A 21,210-nucleotide genomic window follows, 5' to 3' on the forward strand; every position below is an offset into this window, starting at 1 on the left:
GCCGCCCCCACTCAGTCCCGGAAGGGGGGGCCCGAGGACCGCGGTCCCCGCCCGGCGGGCACTTGTGGTACGGCCCAGCGCCGCACCGCGGGGGGTCCGGACGCGACCATCGTGGGGGGGAGGCGCTCGGGGACACGCGCTGGCGCACTCACCTGTCACCGGCGGCCGCCCAGCCTTTCCGGCGGGGCCCTACTCCCGCCCATCGCCACGCTGCGCTTGGTCCCGCTCCTTGTGTTTCCTGGCGGCGGCAACTGCGGCAGCAGCGGCAACGCCTTCTCCGAGCCAGGCCCAACGGCTCGCGCGGCGCTGCCCCCCCGCCCCCTCCCCCCAGCCCCCGCTTACCGCCCCCTCCCACCCTCTGGCCGGAAATACCGCCCTCTCCCGCCACAAACAGGAACTGACGTAAAAGAGCGAGAGATGAACTCGGAGAGCGCTAGGACGCAAGCGCAAGAAAGGGCAAGAGGCTGACTCAGAGCAGACGCATGCGTATAATTGGCAAGTTTGGGTCGGTGTGGGTTAGCGAGGTGCCACGCGCAAGCGCTGGACGAAAAGAAGAGACAGGATTGCGCAGGCGCAGTAGCACTCTGACGCCCGCTTTCCCTAAAGGCTCGCCGCAGCGGTACTTCCCGGCAGCCCCTGGTCCTTATTTACATACTCTTTGATCTCGCTTTACTGTGATCTCGCCTTTCCTCCTGGTTGCGAGGCTCTTAAAGAGCCCCGGCGCGGGGGTTGTGAGAGTTGTCTTTTTAGTGTGTCCCCTTCATGGTGAGCACAGGCCCCGAAGCCGCACAAACCCAGCTTTGCCTTCCCTTGCTGGTGATTGTAGGCAGAAGACTTGACCGGTTTTCTGTGCCTCTGTATCCACATCTGCAAAATGGAAACAGAGCTGCGTCACTGAGCTATTGGGCTTTTTAGTGTAAATAAAAGTTCATATCAATTAGACCTTCTGTGACTCCAAATATTAATCCTACCTGCTCATCATATTTGGTATATGCAATTAAGTAGGGATTTAACTTTTATGGGGTAATTTGAGCCTGCGAAGGCCTTAAAATCGCCCTGTAGGAAAAGCTTTGCGCAGATCCTGGCCCGCTTGTTAACTAGCATACTAGGCCCTGTGAGGCATGTCTCCCAGAACCTTCTCATAGGTTAGGTTGGGTTCCAGTGTGCCACAGAGCTTGAGAAGTATCACCCTAGTTAGTGCGCACTTCTAGGCTGCCGAACTGGGAACTGAAGAATCTTAGGTCCGCCTAAGTCAGTGGGCGTTATTTGGGGTCAAGTCCGGCTCAGAGCCAGGCCTTAGTTTCCCCAGAGGTAAACCTAAGACTGGAACTAGACCTTAGCTAACGGGTTTCCAGCTTGGAACTTGCTGCTCTGTATTCCTTCTTCATGGGCTTACCCATCACGGTGTTGATAACTGACGGGTGCCTCCCCTCCCCAGCCCTGACCATGTTAATGTCTTACTGTGTGGTGACAGGTCTGTCTCCTCCCCTGCGCTGAGAGCCCCACCCCACGAGGGAAAAGACCAGGACTGTCCCAGTCGTCACCGTGTCGCTAACACTGCCCAGCCAAAGTCCCGGCACAGAGTATGCTCTTGCAGAATATCTGTCTCAAGAATTAGCCCTTCCACTCCCATCTAGACGCGAGGTTACTGTGGCCTACCCTCCTTGCCCCTTTCCATGCCCAACGGTTCATGGCCCGTTCGTATTTGAGTCTTCCTGAGCTAACTAGAATCCCCGCCCCTCCTGGGATGGATTATAGCAAATGGAGGGTCTCCCTGAAACTCCTTGGGGTATCAGTAGTCAGCGTACTGACCGGGCACACACACAGGCATGCTCCCCTAGAGAGACACCTCTATACCTGTGTGAAATGCAAGTGTCGGCAAATACTATTTACTCGTAGGTACCATGCACTCAGATTTGTTCTTCAGTGCTGTTAGAGCCCTGCTGAACTGATTCTCTGACCTGCTAACGGGTCTTGCCTGGCAGTTAGTAAATCACTAGTTTGGAGGTGAACAGCACTCACTGGCTTTGGAGATAGGCCCTGGTTCCAGTCATGCCTTTCCTGTGTCCTTTCCTGTCAAAATAATGTCACTTCTCTGAGCCTGCCTTTCTTCACTGCAAAACGGTACCAACAGAATTTATTTAGGGGCGCCTGGGTGGCTCAGTTAAGTGTCTGACTTCAGCTCAGGTCATGATCTCGCAGTTTGCGAGGTTGAGCCCGGCAATGGACACTGTGCGGGCAGCTCAGAGCCTGGATCCTGCTTCGGATTCTGTGTCTCCCTCTCTCTCTGTCCCTCCCCTGCTCGTGCTGTCTCTCTCAAAAATAAATTTTAAAAAACATTAAAAATTAAAAAAAAATAGATTCTTTCTCTTTCCTTTAAAAAAAAGTATTTATGGGGCGCCTGGGTGGCTCAGTCGGTTAAGCCTCCGGCTTCGGCTCAGGTCAGATCGTGGGTTCGAGCCCCGCGTCAGGCTCTGTGCTGACAGCTAGCTCAGAGCCTGGAGCCTGCTTCCAGTTCTGTGTCTCCTTCTCTCTCTGCCCCTCCCCCTCTCATGCTCTATCCCTCTCTGTATCAAAAATAAATTTAAAAACATTAAAAAATTTTAAAAATAAAATAAAGTATTTAGCGATTGTAACAGGCTAGTTTCTGTTCTTGACACAGTCCTGTTCTATTTCTGTCCTATTGCTGTCAACACAATCTTAGAGGGTAGTTGCAAATTAAGGGGTTTGCTCAGAGTCCCAGGACACGTGAGGGGTAAGGCAGGATTTGAACCCAGTCTGATACAAGAGTCTGTGCTTTGAATTCTTATCATGCTGTAAAATGGGAAGTGATAGCCCTCTTTCTGCCCCATGTTGCTTTGGCAAACCACTTAATTATTGTTTGGGGGCTTCAGTCTCTCAATTTCCAAATCAAGGGTGATTGAGGAGAAAATTCCCTAAAACCCCAAATTGTTCTATACCCTTTCATCTATTCAGCAAACTCTCTGCCTGTAACTGTCAATAGGGGTGGCCCAATCACTTCTGGGGAGCTGGGCCAGTAGCTTCTCCTCTGAAGGCTGCCCAAAGGCCTCTTGATTCAGGAAAAAAGTGATTAAGGATCCTCCCCAGAGGGGGCGCCTGGATGGCTCAGTCAGTTAAGCGGCTGAATTTGGCTTGGGTCACAATCATGGTTCATGAGTTTGAGTCCCGTATCAGGCTTTCTGCTGTCAGCCCAGAGCCCACTTTGGATCCTTTGTTCCCCTCTCTCTGCCCCTCCCCCCCCAAAAATAAACAAACATTAAAAAAAAAAAAAAAGAATCCTTCCCTGAGGGAAGAAGAGGGCATCTCCTCCAAATCCTCTTTGGTCCCCAGAGAGCAGAAATCAGTCCCCAGGGTTCCTTTCCACCCTTGTCAAGATTGGGCCATTTGGGGTAGTTGCCCCAAATGGGGGGCTTCCACTCCATCTCCACACCGTGGGGGGGTGGGGAGTGGGGGCAGCCTATGGCAGCCGTGGATCTGGCCAGGAGGAGCCCCCGCTGCCACACAGGTAACCCGGAGATATAAGCGAGAGGACTCAGATGTACCCCTTCTTCATCCTAAGCAGGGCATTGTCAGGGGAGAAAGTCCATAGCACTGATCAGATTCTCAAAAAAGGTCTGGAACTGTTAAAAAAAAAAAAGGGGGGGGGTTTCTTTAAAAGGGTTTCCCATGTTATACAAAAATGTTGAAATATCTTTGACTTCCCCGCCAGAAGTTCCTAAGCCCCGCCCTGGCTGGATGCTACTGTTTGGGAAGATTCTATTACAGTATTTTTTTTTTAATTTTTGTTTAGTGTTTTTATTTATTTTTGAGAGAGTGAGAGACAGCGTGAACAGGGGAGAGTCAGAGAGAGAGGGAGACATAGAATCAGGAGCAGGCTCCAGGCTCCGAGCTGTCAGCACAGAGCCTGATGCGGGGCTCGACCCCACGAACCGAGAGATCTTGACCAGAGCCGAAGTTGGACGCTTAACCGACTGAGCCACCCAGGCGCCCCTTTATTAGAATAATTTTAAGTGGTTGGCAGAAGTACAGATAAGCCTCAGGGATTCCGTAAATGTTGGTTCCAGTTTCCTCTTTATAAAATACATTTGTTTCAAAAATTGTGACAGAAGTCACCATGCATCGTGTACGTTCGACTTTTTTACACATCAGAGTCCCCAAACATGTAAGTGGTCGTGCCAGGCTAATGCACTTATACACAGATGGTGGGATGGAGCGTCTACTCTCGGGAAGATCAAACACTTCCTCACCTGCTCTGAACGGCCTCACATCCCATGTGGAATAAAAGCGAAAGGCTTCATCACGGCCTTCAGGGCCCTGCGGGAGCTACCCCTGCCTACCTTGCTGACTTCACCTCTAGCTTCTCTTGCCCTTGACCACCATGTTCTAGACACAGTAACCTCTGACCTTCAAAAAGCCCCAAGCTTATTCCCACCTCATGGCTGTTTCACTTACTATTCTGGACTGTTCTCTCCTCCAATCCTGATCTGTCCATGACTGGCTCTCTCTTATCATTCAGAACGTAGTTCAAATCTCACCTGCCTAGAGAGGCTTTCCCTGGTGGACCGCCCCCATCCCAAAGAGCCACACTATTACTCTTTCTCTAGCACATTTGAATTCCCTACCTAGCACTTAACACTCAAGAGTATTTTTGTTGTTCGTAGTATAGCTGTCTCCCCAGAATAGAAATTTGCCTCCGGGGGTGAATACCTTGTCTTGGGGGCACCACTGTATCCCCACCTCCTCGAACAATGCCTGGCACATAGGTAGGACTTGGGAGTCAATAAATACTTGTTGACTGAATGCAGTTTTGATTAAGAAGCTTATACCTAATGGGGTGAATTTTACTTCAGCTTGAAACTTGTCCACCCACAAAAACTTGAATAATAATAATCTCTTACCCTCTATGAGTGGATTCCTACCTATCCAGGCACATTGCTAGGAACTACATCCATGACCTTGTTAAATGGTCCCACAGGCAGGAGTCTCTGTAAGAGACTTTATTTTGTAGAAATAAACGGAGGCACAGGGAGGGGGAGTCTCTTACCAAATATCACACGGCCAGATCCAGTCCCACAGACTCTCAGGCCAAGCCCCCTCTTTTATACACAGCACTGGACTTCACCCATACGGGTCCAGATTGGAGAAACAGAAAGTCTCATTTTATGCCGAAGGATATGGATTTGAAACAGTGAAATACTTAAAACATAGTTTCCTATATGATTTTTAAAAAATGGGATGATTGGGGCGCCTGGGTGGCTCAGTTGGTTAAGCCTCCAACTTCAGCTCAAGGTCAGATCTCACGTTTGTGGGTTTGAGCCCCGCGTCAGGCTCTGTGCTGACAGCTAGCTCAGAGCCTGGAGCCTGCTTCTGGTTCTGTGTCTCTTACTCTCTCTGCCCCTCCCCCTCTCATGCTCTGTCTCTGTGTATCAAAAATAAATAAAACATTAAATAAATAAATAATAATAAATAAAAAATAAAAAATGGGATGACTAATTTTTTTTTTTAGGGCATCAAGAAAGAAATCATTTCACAGCTGCCCAGCGCAGCAGTTTATAAACTATTCCCGCTGTTGCCACAAGATGGCACCACATGAGCTGGCCATCCCTGCTGGCCCTTCCTTTGTGTGGTCCTTAAACATTCTCTGTCTGTAAGAAATCTGTGAGAGCGAAATGCAACACATGATCCGGAATTCGACTGTGGGCCGAGGGGAGGATGGCCATGGGAACATTATTGGGACAGCTGATGAAACTTAAGTATGAACTGGTATTTAGATGAGTCTTATATGTTAAATGTCTTAGTTTGGATAGTTCTACTGCGATTATGGAAGAGAATGTTCTTGTTTTTGCACACGCGTGCGCACACGTGCGCACACACACACACACACACACACACTTGTGGAGAGGGAACAGGGAAGAGGGATCGATAAGACAAATGGAGCAAACAATTGGCAACTCTGGATAAAACATATTCAGAAATCCCTGAGACCATTCTTGCTACTTTTCCAGAGGTTTACAATTATATTAGTTACCCAAAAAGCCCTTTTTGTAGCCCGTGAGAACGGTCGTGAAAGGGTTAAGCAGTGGTGCTGAAAGTCATCAGTTTCCGAGATAAAATTAGATGACAACGCAGTGCCAAGGCACTGTGAAGCCCTCCCCAGTTGTCCTGTGAGGCAGATGCTACTATCACTCCCCTCTCAGTATAGAAGCAGCAAGCACAGAGAGGGTGAGTAACTTACCCAAGACCACAGAGCTGCAGAGCTCACGTTTTTAACCTTCACAGACCATCAACAAGGCCAAATGATGGCCACGATATGCTACACTGGCCTTTTAGGAGCAAGCACTGCACTAAATACGAGGAGCCAGAGAAGGCAGATTTAGGGGAAACGCTGGAAAAAAACAAATGTAGGTTTCTGTGCTCTGAACACCTGCCTCAATTCGACGTCAAGTCTATGCCAAGGTCAGTCCTCAATTATGCAAGGTTTAACCAAAATAAAATCGGGAAATCAAGTGACTGCTGGTGCTAAGGTGCTTGTGCCTGCCAGCCATTAGCACTGGGGGAAGAATTAGAATGTTCCTCACACAAATCCGATCGTTCTCGATGTTTACTTGTAAATACACAAACAGCAGACATTCAAACTTCTAAAAACTACATTCCCTTTGCCCCTACAATCTAAGTCCTAGGTATTGGCCCAATGGGTGTGTCCACACATAAGCCAAACACGGGGTGCGCTAGAGGCAGTGACCGTGACAGAAGACCACCGGAACCCCCTCGGTGTCCCCAGTAAGGGACTGGTTAAGTACATCCAGGCACACCCACACGAGGGAGCACCACCAGCTACTTTACAAGGAAGCTCTTTCCAATAAGCACATTAAAAGGCTTTTAACATCACTGGCCATCAGGGAAATGCAAATGAAAACCACCAGAATACACACCACTTCCCACCCACCAGGATGGCCATGATCAAAAAGACGGACGAGACGGGGAGAAGATGCAGCAGTCAGAGCCCTCGGACACCGGACGCCGCAGGCGGGATGTACGCGGCCCCTTTGGAACACAGCCCAGCGGTTCCTCAAATGGTTACAATAAAATGAACACACTGCCCAGCAATTCAACTCCTAGGTGCAAACCTGTCCACTCGCTCATACACGAGCGTCCAGCCCCATAGTATCCATAGTAGCCCCGAAGTGGAAAGCACCTCAATGTCTGTCATCTCGATAAACAAAATGTGGAAACGCCATACACTGTGACACTACGCATCAGTTTTTTTAAAAAATGGAGTATAAGGAAAGATCTACGGTAGAAGATGGGTGAACCTCAGAAACAGGCTAAGTGAAAGAAGCCAGACATGGCGGCCATGTACCGCATGATTCCGTTTCTATGAAGTGTTTAGCAAAGGTGAATCTACAGAGGCAGGTCAGTGGTTGCTAAGGGCCTTGGGGGGAGTGTGGGAGGACTTGGAGAATCATGGTTGAGGAGTGTTGGGGTTCTCTCCAGAGTAACGAAAACATCCTAGTGATGGATGCACAACTCTGTAACTAAAAGCCATCAGACTGTGCACTTTAAAATGAGTGGATGGATGTGTGTTTATCTCAATAAAGTGTGTGTGTGTGTGTGTGTGTGTGTTTAATTTGAGAGACAGTGGGGGGGGGCGTGGGGAGGGACAGAAGAGACACGGGACTCAATCGCACAACCCAGAGATCAAGACCCAAGCCGAAATCAAGCGTTGGATGCACAACTGAGCCCCCCAGGGGCCCCAGTGCGTGTGTGTCTTTATTTCTTTTAAGATTTATTTATTATTGAGAGACAGAAAGAGACAGAGCATGAGCATGGGAGGGGCAGAGAGGGGGGAGGATCCGAAGCAGGCTCCAGGCTCTGAGCTGTCAGCCCGACGCGGGGCTTGATCCCAAACCAGTGAGATCATGACCTGAGCCGAAGTCGTATGCTTAACCGACTGAGCCACCCAGGCGCCCTGTGTGTGCGTGTTTTAAAAAGGTTGTTATGTATTGCTATGAAAGGATCTCCAGGATATAAGTGAAAAAAGCAAATCACAAAACTGACATTTGTGCTCCCATTTGAGTAGGAAAATAGAGTTATGTTTGCAAATGAAATACTTCTGGAAGGACACATACACCCCAGTAACACCAACTGCCTCTGGAGAGCAGAACTGGATGGCCTGGAGTAGCAGTGAATTGCTGTTTTCTAATTCTTAAGAGATACCAAAAATATATAAAGAATGACACAACGAATGCCTCTGTGCCTACCCCAGCTTTAAAAACCATTCTTACACTGTTTTTTCTTAAGATTTTATTTTTAAGTAATCTCTACACCCCAATGTGGGGCTTGACCACATGACCCTGAGATCAAGAGTCACATGCTCCACCGAGCTCATCAGGCGCCATCCCCCCCTTGCCCCGACCATTCCTCGGCTGCTGTGTACGTGAGGTCCAGTCACATCCCATCCTGCCTCTGGAGGGAACCGTTATCCCACATTTGGAGTTTGTAATTCCTATGCATTTCATATATTTGCTACATTAAAAAGAATTTTTTTAAGGTTTATTTTTTGAAAGAGACAGAGTGGGAGCGGGGGAGGGGCACACAGAATTGGAAGCAGGCTCCAGGCTCTGAGCTGTCAGCACAGACTCGAACCCAGGAGTTGGTGAGATCACGACCTGAGCTGAGGTCAGACGCCTAATGGACTGAGCCACCAGGCGCCCCACATTTGCTACATTTTAAAGCGCAAACCGATTTAACTGTTAAGTAAACATCTGAGTAGCAACTATTTTGCATATTGTAGAACTACACATATTCTTCCGCAATTTGTTTTTTTTCAAAGTTTTCCTTTATTCATATTGATATGTGTGACGTTAGTTCATTTTCATTGGTATATAGTTGTCCACATCCAATACATCAGATAGTACGTCTGTAATTTGCCCAGATGGCCACAAAACAGTCTCTCATCCCCCACATCCTCCTCACTATGAGACCCTGACATTCCTGTCATTGAGAGGTAGGGTCTATGGTCCCTCCCCTTGAATCTGGGCAGAAGTGACGCAACGTGACTTCCAATACTAGGTTAGGAAAGGCAATCCAGTTTTTCCTGGCTCTCTTCAGCAGCGTGCTGTTGCAACCCAGCCGCCATGCTGTACGGACGCCCAGGCCACATGAAGAAGCCACACGCAGGCATCCTGGGCGACAGCCCAAACCGAGGTCTGAGCTGAGACTCAGGACTGGTTGATCACCAAACCACCGTGGACGCTTTCAAGGGGACACCAGCCCCAGCCGACAGCTCACCGCGACCGCGAGAGCCCCCAAGTGACACAGCCTGGTCCGGCCACCCCCCCAGAACTGCAGGAGATCATAATTATTGACCGGGGCCGGGAAGCTTGCAGGCGATTCACTGTGCATGAGATCACAAACAGCTGGCGGCGTTCTGCCCATTCTCTCGTTCATGCATATGTGGGTTGCTTCCGAGCTAATGCTGTTAACACTGATCCCGTGGACATTCTTATCCTGCCTCTGTACGTACGTGGAAGTGTCTCCAGAACGGTCTTTGCTGGGTTGGGGAACAGAACACCTTCACTTATGCTATAAGCTACCAAATTATTTTCCAAAATGGTCGATCCTAACTTACACCCCAAGAGCAGTGTGCCATATTCCCAGGACCCCAAATCCTTCCCCTCACTGGAGACTTCACATATGTTTGCCAGTCTACCAGGCACAAAACAGTCTTCTGGTGCCTATCTTTTTGTCCCTCTGAACTTGTTACTGTTTGCATGAATGGGTCCCCACTAAACATTTACCACTTTCCTATGCTTAAACATGCTTTATATATGGCAGTTCCACATGAAGATTGTGTTTTTTTAAGAAGGAGGTGTTCCCCTAGAGGCAAGGAGCACATCTCGAGCCCAGATCTTGGTTTTGGCTCCCAGCTAACCATTCTAAGTAAAATATCCTGGGGCTCCTTGGAGAAATGACGGACTCTAGGACCAGGGCAGGAAGCATGCAAGATGAGCCCTGCAGGATCCGTAGGGCCAGGAAGTAAGGAATACTAAAAAGTAAACAAAAACAAAAACACCCATCACACAGTAATGGAAGTATGCCAAAGGACACAGGAGCCAACCGGAGGGGTCCCCAAATGCCAAAGCCAGAATAACGTGAACAACAAAATAATTCAAGTAGTATTGGATTATATAACCCAAAGTATAAAATAAATACCCAAGAGGCCATACTGATGAAAATAAATGATTGAATAAATTGGTAGAGAAAAGAGATACATCTTCCTTGCAGAAGAATTCACAGATTTCTGGTTTTTGCTTTTTAATTTGTTTTTATTTTTGAGAGAGCGCAAGCAGGGGAGGGGCAGAGAGAGAGAGTGGGGCAGAGGATCTGAAGCGGGCTCAGGGCCAACAGCACAGAGCCCGATATGGGGCTTGAACTCACGAACTGTGAAATCATGACCTGAGCTGAAGTCAGATGTTCAACAGACCGAGCCACCCAGGCACACCCTCCTCTAGATTTATTTCTAATTTATGTCAGTACTTTGCCCTCAAGGCAGTGAAGCCTAAGCTCTGTGCTCCTTAGGCGTGGGCTGTGCAGACTGACTTCCTTCCAAAGAGTTCAAAACGGAACCGGAGAGAGTAACTTGACAGAGCAGAAAGCTGGTAGATAGTAGGGAATGAAGCCAGGTGATAAAGGTTAACGTAGACACCATGTACCCTAAGTACGATGCGATAAAATGGCACTCTACCTCTGAAAAGCACATGACCTTGGTCTCATAAGGAGAAAGACAAATCCCAATTGAGGGACCATCTCTAACTGACCTGCCCAGTTGCCTTCACACCTGTCAAGATCCTCAAAAACTGTCACAACCAGAAGGGGCCTGAGGAAGCATGACAAGTCGTATATGTCAACACAAGTGTTCGACAACATAACCTTAACAGGCTATCCTGGAACAGAAAAAGATATTAAAGCTGAGGAAGACGCTAAGGAAATGTGAAGAATTATGGCCTTTATTCAATACCCGTGTGTCAGGATTGGTTCATTCAGTGCAACACACGAATCATGCTAATGTAAGACATTAATAATACGGGACATTGGAGGTGGGGTATATGGGAAATCCGCCCGCATTAGGGCACTTCTCAGTTTTCCTGCAAGTCTAAAAGTGTTCTAAAAAATAAAGTCTGTTGGGGCACCTGGGTGGCAGTTGGTTAAGCATCCAACTCTTGATGTCCCCTCAGGTCACGATCGCACGGTTCACAGGATCGAGCCCCACGTTGGGCTCTGCACTGACGGCGTGGAGCCTGCTTGGGATTCTCTCCTTCCCTATTTCTCTGCCCCTCCCCTGCTTGTGCATGCTCTCTCTCTCAAAATAAATAAATAAATAAACCTAAAAAATTTTTTAATTAAAAAATAAATAAATCACAAATACAGTCCATTCTAAAAAATAAAGTCTTAATGAAAAGGCGAGGCCCCTGGTCAGCTTCCTGACGGCGAACCCAGTCTGGCCACGCGCCAGGGGGCTCAGGCTTTGCCTGTTTGATGGCGTTTGCAGAGGCCTGGAGTTCACAGAGCAGGTGACGTTCCGGGGAGGGAAACATCAGGCCTTCAAAGGCAGGGGTGTGTAGTGAGCCGCGCTCACCGTCTAAGTTGGCTCGGGTCCCCAAGGAGGGAGAGGAGGGGGCAAGGCCGCCTCAGCCTAACGCCTGGCCAGGCTAGGACACTGAAGGAAGGGGCGGCGGCGGCAGCGGGGGCGGGGGGGGGGGGGGGGGGGGGGGGGGGGGGGGGGGGGGAAGGGTGCCCGGACACCGGCTGCTCGCCACAAGTGCTTCAAGTTCCCGTCTTGCTTTTACATCGACTGAGCTCAGGAGGTCACCTCATCCCAAGATCACCATCCAAACAGAACCCTCCACCCGGACTGGCTCGGACCTGGCTCTAGGATTCAGCGTGAGCCCCAGGTTCGCTGGACCTCCGTGGGACATCTGTTTATGGGAGGGAATAGCAAGTCCCTGACCTCCGTGCTGCTGCCCTTTCCCTAAGATCTGGGAAGCCTGTGACCTTAGCCACACCCTTACTCAGTACTTCCTGGCCCAAAGGCACAGTCAGTGTTGGGTGTCGGAGTCCCGGGACCTGCTCCCTCCAGTGGTCTCCAAGCGGAAGAGCCCAGCGGCTCTCCGCTCCCTTCCGGAATGGGGCAAAGAGTGAACGAGTAAGTCACCCGAGGAATGCCAATAAGCTTGGGGACGCGGGAGGGAGCCTGGGTCAGATTCCCTATGGAGCCAATTATCAGTAACTGCGCTGAAGTGATATAACTGGAAATCTTCATATTCACAGAGCTGACTCTGCACCAGACGGTTGCCCACTGCAGCACTGCTCACGAGAGTAAGAGCCTGGAAGCAACCTGCATTCCCTTCCAAAAATGGCCGGGGAAGTAAATTCGGCCCCAAATCCGCACTTGTGCCTGTCTACACCCACCATGTGTCCCTATGCCTGTATGCATGTATGCGTGTGCGAGTGGGTGGGCGCATGTGTGTGCGCATGCGCACAACGGGGAGGAGTCCTCAAGATACGAGAGCTCCTGGTGGCCTCTGAGGAGGAGACGCAGGAAGGAGACTTCTCCATAACACCCTGCTGTGGCTCACACAAAGCTACAAACGCTCCCACAACAAGTTGATGGGGTGACGGGAATGTGTACATGTGAATAACTCTAGAAAATCCAAAACCACTGTCCCAGGACCCCACCCTCTCCTTTCCAAGAGGTCCTCGTTTCAAACCCGCAATCAGACAGCGCAAGGTAGGGCTTAAGGGCCGAGGCTCCTGGTCGGCTCCCTGACCTGCCACTGGCCAGCTGGGTGAGACGCGGGGCAGTTCACTCTCCTCGGGGCCTCCGTGAAGGGCCACGGTGACGTGACTGCCCTTGTGCAGGTGAGCCTTTCGTGGGTCAGTGAGTGACGCGTGTTTTTTACATCATTGCGCATCAAGAAATTACCCAGAGCTCTTAAATTTGGTAACCAGATCCTTTCCTCTGAGCCCTGGCAGTTGCTAGAATTATCCATGAGGTGGAACCAGAGGAGATAACTGGGGGAAAAGCCCCAAGAGTGGAAGAGCGAAGGTGAGAGCCCATCCCTGTGGCGCCACCTCTGGAATCACCACTGCCAACTGCTGCTGTCCTTCTGAGGTCTGACCTCATGCCGTACCCCCAAAAGGTCTAGCCTCGGCCCTCCCTACCACCCTCCCTCACGCTGAAGCCCTGCCCCCTTCACACCCAGACCCCGGGCTTGGCACTCTGTCCAACACACAGTAGCCCCCCAACATGACACAACTGAAACACTACAATCAGCTCAGGAAGATGGCACCAATGTGGGCATGACGGTGGCAACGGTTATACGACAGCGTGAATGCACCTAATGCCAGTGAACAGGACTCTCATTTGAAGATGGCTAAGATGGTCAAGTTTACATTATGTTTATTTTACCATAATAAAAAAAAAATGGATGAGGTTTAATCTCATCCTCACCTGTTCTTAGGCCTCCCAAACCCCGGACCGCTCCTTGCTAATCCTGTCAATCCCAGTCACTAAATAGGAAAAGAGCCCCCGGTTCCCATCTGGACACTCTCCTGTGTCTATGCTTCCTTCAGGCTGGTGTAGCCAGGCCCTTGGGTTGGAACACGGTGTCTTTTGAGCACCGCTCGAAGCTGACCTCCAGCCCCAGTGGCCCCCTGAAGGCCCAGTGGCCATGTGCCCTCCGGCCCTGGCTCCTCGGTCCCCAGCCTCCTGGCTTCCACAAAGAGCACCTCTAGCTGGATGCTCCGGTGTCTAGGTGACCCCTGCCCCCTGCCCCCCAGCCTCCCATCCACCCGCTGCCCCAATGAAGCCCACTCACCCTCCTCCCCACGCCTCACCCCACACCCCCATCCTTTCCTGCCCCCACTCCTGCATGGACCATTTATCCTCCTCACAAGGACCAGCGCCATCTTCACAAAAGGCAATTCGGACCATCACGTTGCCAGCTCCACCCTCCCAAACTTCTCAGAGCTTAGGGAAGATGCCCAAGTCCCCACCCACCTGTCCCCACCAGTGCTTCCTGGCAGGCCCCAGGCTCAGGCCCCTGGCCTCTCCCTGCGCCTCGCTCAACCTCTGCCCTGCCTCGCTCAACCTCTGCCCCAGCAGTGTGCTCAGCAGGGGGGTCACTCTCCTCCCGCAGCCGCTTCTGATGGTTCCCGACTCAGCCCTTCCCTTCCCTTCCCTCGCCTCCTCTTAAAAGGCCTTCTTGCCCGTGACTTCAGAAGAGGCCGGGCCCCCTCTGCTCCTCCCTCCCATTCTCTGACAGCATGATCACTGTAGCGCCATCTCCCTGGCTGAGAGGCCAGCAGCGAACAGGTGTGTGAGCAGACTGGCAGGAGCCCCTGCCTCTCGAGGGAGCCTGCGGCCTGGAGAGCTGCCACCAGGCAGAGTGGCAGACACAGGTGAAATATACAGGGGCGGGGGACACAGAGGCAGGACCGCCGCAGCAGGTGGAGGGGGAGAGGAAGCCCGACTGAAATGGGGACCGTGACCATTACTCCCTCCGACCGGGGGCCTGCGGCGAAGACATGGCCCATGTGGAGCCTTGACCTTCAGAGACAGAGCCCAAGCCCTCACTGGCACCCCCGCCCACATTGTGCTTCGTGTGAAAAACAACTCTGTGACTCACCCCGAAGGAGGGGAGGGAAACAGTTTGAAAGCCACAAAAATATATTAAAACAGCTGTTTTCTTCTCTCTCGGCACTGGCCTCCCTTCTCGGTGACCCTCGCCCGCCACCCGCCACGGGCTTTCAGAGAAAAAGACACCCGGGGCCGGAAAACAGAGGGCCCCGCTGCAGCCCGGGGTCTGGGAGCGAGGGCAGCTAACAGTCTCTACAGGCTCGACGCCACCGCCGACGGGGCCGCTGGGAGGCCGGAGGCGCAGGAGGGTCAGGCAGGACGCAGCGCACAGTCGGGCCTTGCCACAGGGACAGAAAACAGAAGAGAAATGAACAGCGTGAAGACAGGGAGAGACCGAGAAGTTAAAGTAGCAGGGGGACGGGGCAGAGGGGCGAGGGGAAGTCGGCAAGGTGTGGGGGAAAGGGAGCCCCTCCAGGTGACGCCCACTCGGGGGGAGTGGAAGGTGGGGGGGCTGGGGCTGAGGCAGCAGATGCTGCTGAGAGGCAGGGAGGGGGAGGGAAAAGGGCACTTGGCACTGGGAGAGGTAGAGAAGTGGGCCCTGCCAAGGCCACAGTCAGAGAGGAGAGCGCAGAGGACACGAGAGAAAGGAAAGGCCAGAGCGGCAAGGCCAGGCCACAACGACCATGTCGGACCCAAAACCGGGGGGAATCCCCAGAAAGCTTGGCCGGCTCCCATGCCTGAGGGGGACCAGCAGTGTCATCCGGAAGCCAGCAGAGGGCTGGGCGCGCCCTCACTGGAGCCTCTGGTGGACCCAGGAGCCTGGACAGGGGTCTGCGCCCTGCCCGGAGGCTAGAAGGTCCTGCGGCCCAGTCTTTTGAACACGCTCACTGTGCCCGCATGGTCCATCTGGGCACCCAGGCCCTCGCTGGAGCTGTTCCCCCGGGGCCCCACCAGAGTCCTCTTAATGGTGACCTTGACCTCGGCCGAGGACTTACTCTTGGTGCTCGTGACCTGGCTGTCCTGGGCCTCAGGCACAAGGGCAGCCTTGCCCAGTCTCTGGATGATGCTGCCTTTGGACAGGGACTCTGGCTTCCTCTCGAGCGCAGGGCGTGAGGAAAGGGCCAGGCGCCGCAGCGTCGGGGTGGCAGCCATTGTGGCTGAGCTTGTGGCCTTAGCTTTGACAGTCAGTGCTGGCTGGGGACTGGGCTTGGCTGGGCTCCGGCCCAGCTTCTTCAGGACCCCGGCATACTGCAGGACAGGGCTGCTGCTGTCATTGTCGCTGTCCCAAGCCAGATCCTCGTCCATCTCTGGGGTGGCCCCCAGACGGCTGAAGACTCCTGTGGGCTGCAGGGGTCAGAGACGGGACAGGTGAGCCAGGTAGCCACTGGACACGCAGGTGCAGAGAGCTCCCCCAGCTGTGCCTGTCCCCATTGGGAGAAACACCCATCGGTGACATGGTGTCACCCTACACAGTGCTGAGAGCCACGACAGGGGATGTTCAGGGACCTGGCAGGGCCTAGAGGAGACACCTGACCTTGGCTAAGTTCAGGAGAGATTCCCTGGACAAGAGGCCCCGGAGATGAGATCTGAAATGAACAGCAAGCGGGTCTAACGAAGAAGGGGGGAGCGGGTGCGCTACACAGGGAGCCGACCACTGGCAGAGGTCCACAGGGGACCGTGAGGAGCCGACCACTGGCAGAGGTCCACAGGGGACCGTGAGGAGATAAACGTGGTCATTCACCCCACAGACACTTCCCGAGTCCCAACTGCCCCTGGCCGCATGCTGGGGTATGTCGGGGACACAGTGGTGACTAAGCACAGCCTTGGCCCTGCCCTCGGGGGCTCACAGCCCAGTGGGGAAGGTAGACCTGTCTTCAGAAAAGACACAAACAATTTCCTAATTACGACAGTGGTGCGTTCTCTGGGAGAGACGGGAGCACTGGAGAGCAGGAGACAGGGGAGCCTCGCCCCCTCCTGGGGTTCTGGGACACTTTCTCCAAGGCACTGGTGTTTAAGCCAGGCCCTCGGGGTTGAATCAGCAGAGAAAAGAGCGAGGGCTAATTCCCCAAGGCAGGAATTAGAATCACACTGCTGGAACACTCGCTCTGTGCCGAGCTCTTTACGTGGCTGCATCTTCAGGCCACGTGACCCTGAGTGTTATTATGCTGCTCGTGATTAAGACTCTAGGAAGCGAGAAAAAGGTTGAGTAAGCCCTGGTGGGCGAGGGCTGGAGGGGCAGGAAATGCAGCTGGGGAGCTCTGGCGCAGTGCATCGAAGGGGACACTTAGAGAGTGCCTGTCACACGCCAGACACCCCCCAGCGCCGTGCAGGTGTACTTCACTTATCACCTGATGGGGTACGTACTATAAAGATAAGAAAACGGAGGTACCAGGAGCTTGAGTGACACGGCCAAGGCCACACAGCCAGGTGGCGGCAGAGCAGGACTCATGCCGGGCAGGGCTCAGGCCGTGTGCTCCTAACACACACCGTCCCTGGGGCCCGTGGGCCTGCAGGCCGAGGCAAGGAGGGTGGCGTTCGTTCCGATCATGGTGAAAAGTGTCTGATGGGGGTTGGGGGGCCTGTCCCGTGAGTGGCACACACTGCTGCTATGGGGGGAGGGGCAGAAGGGGGGTCGCAGGAGCTGTAGACCAGTTAGGAGGCCACCGCCCTATCCAGACGGGGGAGGTCACAGAGAAGGGAAGACGGACAGATCCGTCACTAGAGCCCGCCCGGAACGGGGGTGCTGGGATGTCCCTGAGACAGGGTCTGGGAGAAGAATCACTCTGGAGGAAGATGCTGAGGCCAGTCTGGGACACGGTGGTGGGCAGACCCAAGGGCAGCATCCAGGAGCTGGCCAGTCCCCCAGGGGCGGGAAATCAGGAGAGACATCAAGGTGCAAAAAGAATGGAACAGAGCCTGTTTAAGGCAGGGGAGGTGGCCCAGGGAGCACAAGGGGTTGGATGCGGGATCGACATCCGCAGGAAGACAAAATTCAGAGAACCCCAAGTGGCCTCCCCATTTCCAACTCACTTTATTCCCTGTCGTCGTGTCTGCCTTGGTCTCGGCGCCGAGGCGGTCAAACACGGACGTCCTGTGGAGACCTGGGAGGGAAGTGAGCCCTCAGCCTGCACCAGCTGAGGCAGCGTGGGGCCCGGGCCGGCCCAGCACCGTGCATCATGCAGACAAGGGAGGGGGGACACGGCTGGCCCGTGCCCAGGCCCACGCTGCCCCGGTCCAGGCAGGCACAGACCATGTCCACTCGTGGGCTGACGCGGACCTGACACACGCGTTTGTGGCTAGTGCCTAGTGTGGGTAAGATCCACTAAAATGGACCCTTGGGCTCCTGGAAACTTTGCACAAGTTCGTGAAGTATGTGTGCGAGAAGAGTTCTGAATCCCTACTTGTTCCCTTCACTCTACTTTGGGTCCTGAGCCTCAGAGTCTGGTGAACGGTGATAAGCCCTCTCCCTAAATAACAACCTAAATAGCCATCCTTGGGAAAATGTTTACTAAATCATGATATATAAATGTAAATACAATCAAATATTCAATTTAAGTAACTGTTAAAAAGAATGCATCGGAGGGGCGTCTGGGTGGCTCAGTTAAGCATCCAACCTCATCTCACATCACGATCTAGTGGTCTCTGAGTTCGAGCCCCGTGTCGGGCTCTGTGCTGACAGCTCAGAGCCTGGGGCCTGCTTCGGATTCTGTGTCTCCCTCTCTCTCTGCCCCTACCCCACTCGCGTGCTCTCTCTCTCTCTCAAAAATAAACATTTAAATTAAAAAAAGAATGAAGCAGATCCACGTGTATTCATGTGAAAAGATCTCAATAAAAAAGTTCTAGAACAATGCCTACAGGCCGATGCTTTCTGTGTTGAAAAAGAAACAAACACTTCTCTACATCTTTATACGCAAACGCACGCACACAAGTCCATGGGTGCCAGTCTGGAAAGGTTAATGATGGCATGGGACACGGGAGGGAGGGAGAAAAGGCGTTGATACTGTACACTCTCCGGCACCATGCGGACGCTTTCCCCACGGGGACGCACACGACATTCTACAAGGAACACTGGGAGGAAGAGCATCTCCGCACAACCAGATGCAAACTCCAGCTCCAGGCTGAACTGCAACTGGACTCCTCTGGCTCGTAATGACGGTTCTGGGCGCCTGCCCTCAGCCAGACACGGCCACCACTCTACAGGCAGACCATCATGGAGTCCAAGCCCCTGCCCCTGGTGAGGAGGGGCAGGTCACCTGCTACGCTGACTGCAGGACGTGAGGGCAGAGGTGGGGTTGTGACGTCCTCCTCTATGCCCACCCTCGCTGTCCCCTTGGTCAAGGCCCCCTGGATCTTGTTAGAGCCCGTTTCTTGGCCGATGCCTACAAGGCATGATGAACCCCGCACAAAGCACCGGACGGGAAAGGCAGTCTCTGCACCGAAGCGTGTGCCCCCCACCAGCCCAGTACCTTTGGCCGCCTGCTGCTGCTCCAGGATCTTGCGGGTCCGGGGGGTGGTGCCTTTGGGCATGTTAATGATGTATTTGCCCTCCATCTCGGCTGTGACCCGGCGCCGCTTGGTGGGGACGGCCAGGCTCTCCTCCTCGCGGCGGGCCAGGGCTGCTGGGGAGGAGGGAGGTGGTGAGCATCGCTGGGGTGGAATGCTCTCCTGGGGTGGGGGCCAGATGCCTGGCAAAGGGCACACATGTGCCCGGTATCTCCGTCCGTTCAAATGACTGCAATCCCCTCTTCCCAACCACCCCATCACCACGGACTCTGAACCACCAAGAAATTCAGAGGCCTGGGCACAGCGGGCTTGCCGACAGCGCTCAGGATCCCTGCGCTGTGGGGGGCCTCCCAGGCTCTCTGTCTCCGTCCTGCCCCAAGCCGGCTGACCTCCAGCCTGGCCAGAATCCCCACAGAAGGGGAAACTGCTGTGTGACGGAAAAGTTCGAGAGCTGCAGCTAAGTGATGGTTTCACGGGTGTAATCCTTTTTTAAAAACGAATCAACCGTATACTTGCAACTTGTGTTTCGTGCCTAAGTAAGTTTACCTGCTAGAGAAACAAAATCCCGTCAGCACACTTGGCTCACCACTTTTTCAATACTTTAGAAATTAATTTTAACTTTCTTACTCATGACACACAGGTCAGAAAGGCCAGAAGGGTGCCTGAGTGACTCAGTCAGGTGAGTATTCAACTTCAGCTCAGGCCATGATCTCATGGATCATGAGGTCGAGCCTTGCACTGGGCTCTGTGCTGACAGCACGGAGCCTACTTGGGATCCTCTGCCCCTCCCCCTCCAAAAAAATTAAATGAAAAGGCCAGTGAAGGGGATGAGGCACTTGTAAACACATGCGGCCAAAAGGGAGCGTGTGCAATGGCGGTGGACACGGAGTGAAGGGGCTGGCATCAGAATAACAAAGCCCCCTCCCTGGGCCTCAGTTTCCACTTGAGCCACCATCTTTGCTGTGGGGGTGGGTCCCACAAAGACAGGACAGGGGGGCAGACAGGAGGGCTCGCAAGCCCAAAGGCCAGGGTCCCATCCCCAGATTCCAAGCTGAGACCTGGAAGAGGAACCAAGGCCAGGCATAAAGGTCTGTGAAGGAAGAGTGTGTTGTGAGAAGAGAATGTTGGGGCGGAGAATCCATGACAGGAAGAAGCCTGGAAGGGCTCCGAGGACTTCCTTGGAGAGGAAGAGACGCAGAAGATGGCTTCACGTTACGCAGGGCCTATAAGGCTGTGTGGGAAGGTGACGTTGTTACTAGGACCATGGGAAGCCCTGGAGAAGTCTAGCTGAGTGTGAAAGGGTCAGGTTGGAAGTTTGAAAGGATCCTTCTGGCTGCTGAGAGGAAATGGTAGCTTCTTGACCTCTGACCCCGCATCAAGCTCAAGGCCGGGCACAGCACAGGCCTCGGTGAACATCCGTTAAAAAAGACGGAGCCACTAACAGTAACAACTCAGGCAACAACAGATGCTGGCGCGGACGTGGAGAGCGCGGATCTCGTCTGCACGGCCACTGGGAGCGCAAGCTGGTGCGGCCGCTCCGGAAACAGTGTGGGCGGTCCTCAAAAGAGCAAAACCGGAACCACCGTACGACCCGGCAATTGCACTACCAGGTGTCTATCCAAGGGGTACAGGGGGGCTGTTTCGAAGGGGCACGTGCACCCCAGGGTTTATAGCAGCGCTATCGACAATATCCAAAGTATGGGAAGAGCCCAAATGTCTATCGATGGATGAATGGATAAAGAAGATGTGGTGTATATATAAAATCGAGTATTACTCTACAATCAAAAGGAAGGAAATCTTGCCATTTGCAACTATGTGGATGGAACAGGAGGGTATTATGCTAAGCAAAATCAGTCAGAGAAAGACAAACACCATAGGACTTCACTCATATGAGGAATTTAAGATACAGAGCAGATGAACATAAGGGAAGAGAAGCAAAAATAATATAAAAACAGGGAGGGGGACAAAACATAAGAGATTTAATATAGAGAACAAGCAAGGGTTGTGGGAGGGGGGAGGAGCTAAATGGGGGAGGGGCATTCAGG

At 52.8% G+C, this 21,210-nt stretch overlaps 2 protein-coding genes across 10 annotated transcripts in view; both read right to left on the bottom strand.

The window, feature by feature from the left end:
- AKT2 (AKT serine/threonine kinase 2) overlaps positions 1–322 on the bottom strand; it is a 48,797-nt gene extending 48,475 nt beyond the window's left edge. For both annotated transcript variants that reach the window (XM_029926295.1, XM_029926296.1), the window contains exon 1: positions 153–322. The gene's annotated coding sequence lies outside the window, so the exon portion shown is untranslated. The remainder of the gene's footprint in view (positions 1–152) is intronic.
- A 333-nt stretch (positions 323–655) lies between these two features.
- Positions 656–21,210, bottom strand: part of C16H19orf47 (chromosome 16 C19orf47 homolog) — a 36,443-nt gene continuing 15,888 nt past the window's right edge. For 4 of the 8 annotated variants that reach the window (XM_029926301.1, XM_029926298.1, XM_029926302.1 and 1 more), the window contains 3 exons: positions 19,129–19,281; positions 17,693–17,763; positions 14,906–16,006 (listed from right to left, as the gene is read on the bottom strand). In XM_029926301.1, the coding sequence (XP_029782161.1) occupies positions 15,512–16,006; positions 17,693–17,763; positions 19,129–19,281 (719 nt within the window). In that variant the 3' untranslated portion in view covers positions 14,906–15,511. Of the gene's footprint in view, positions 868–14,729; positions 16,007–17,692; positions 17,764–19,128; positions 19,282–21,210 lie in introns of those variants that run through there. The other 4 variants (XM_029926300.1, XM_029926304.1, XM_029926303.1 and 1 more) reach the window with 4 other exon arrangements.

Source organism: Suricata suricatta, chromosome 16 (assembly GCF_006229205.1).
Source record: "Suricata suricatta isolate VVHF042 chromosome 16, meerkat_22Aug2017_6uvM2_HiC, whole genome shotgun sequence".
Lineage (NCBI taxonomy): Eukaryota > Metazoa > Chordata > Mammalia > Carnivora > Herpestidae > Suricata > Suricata suricatta.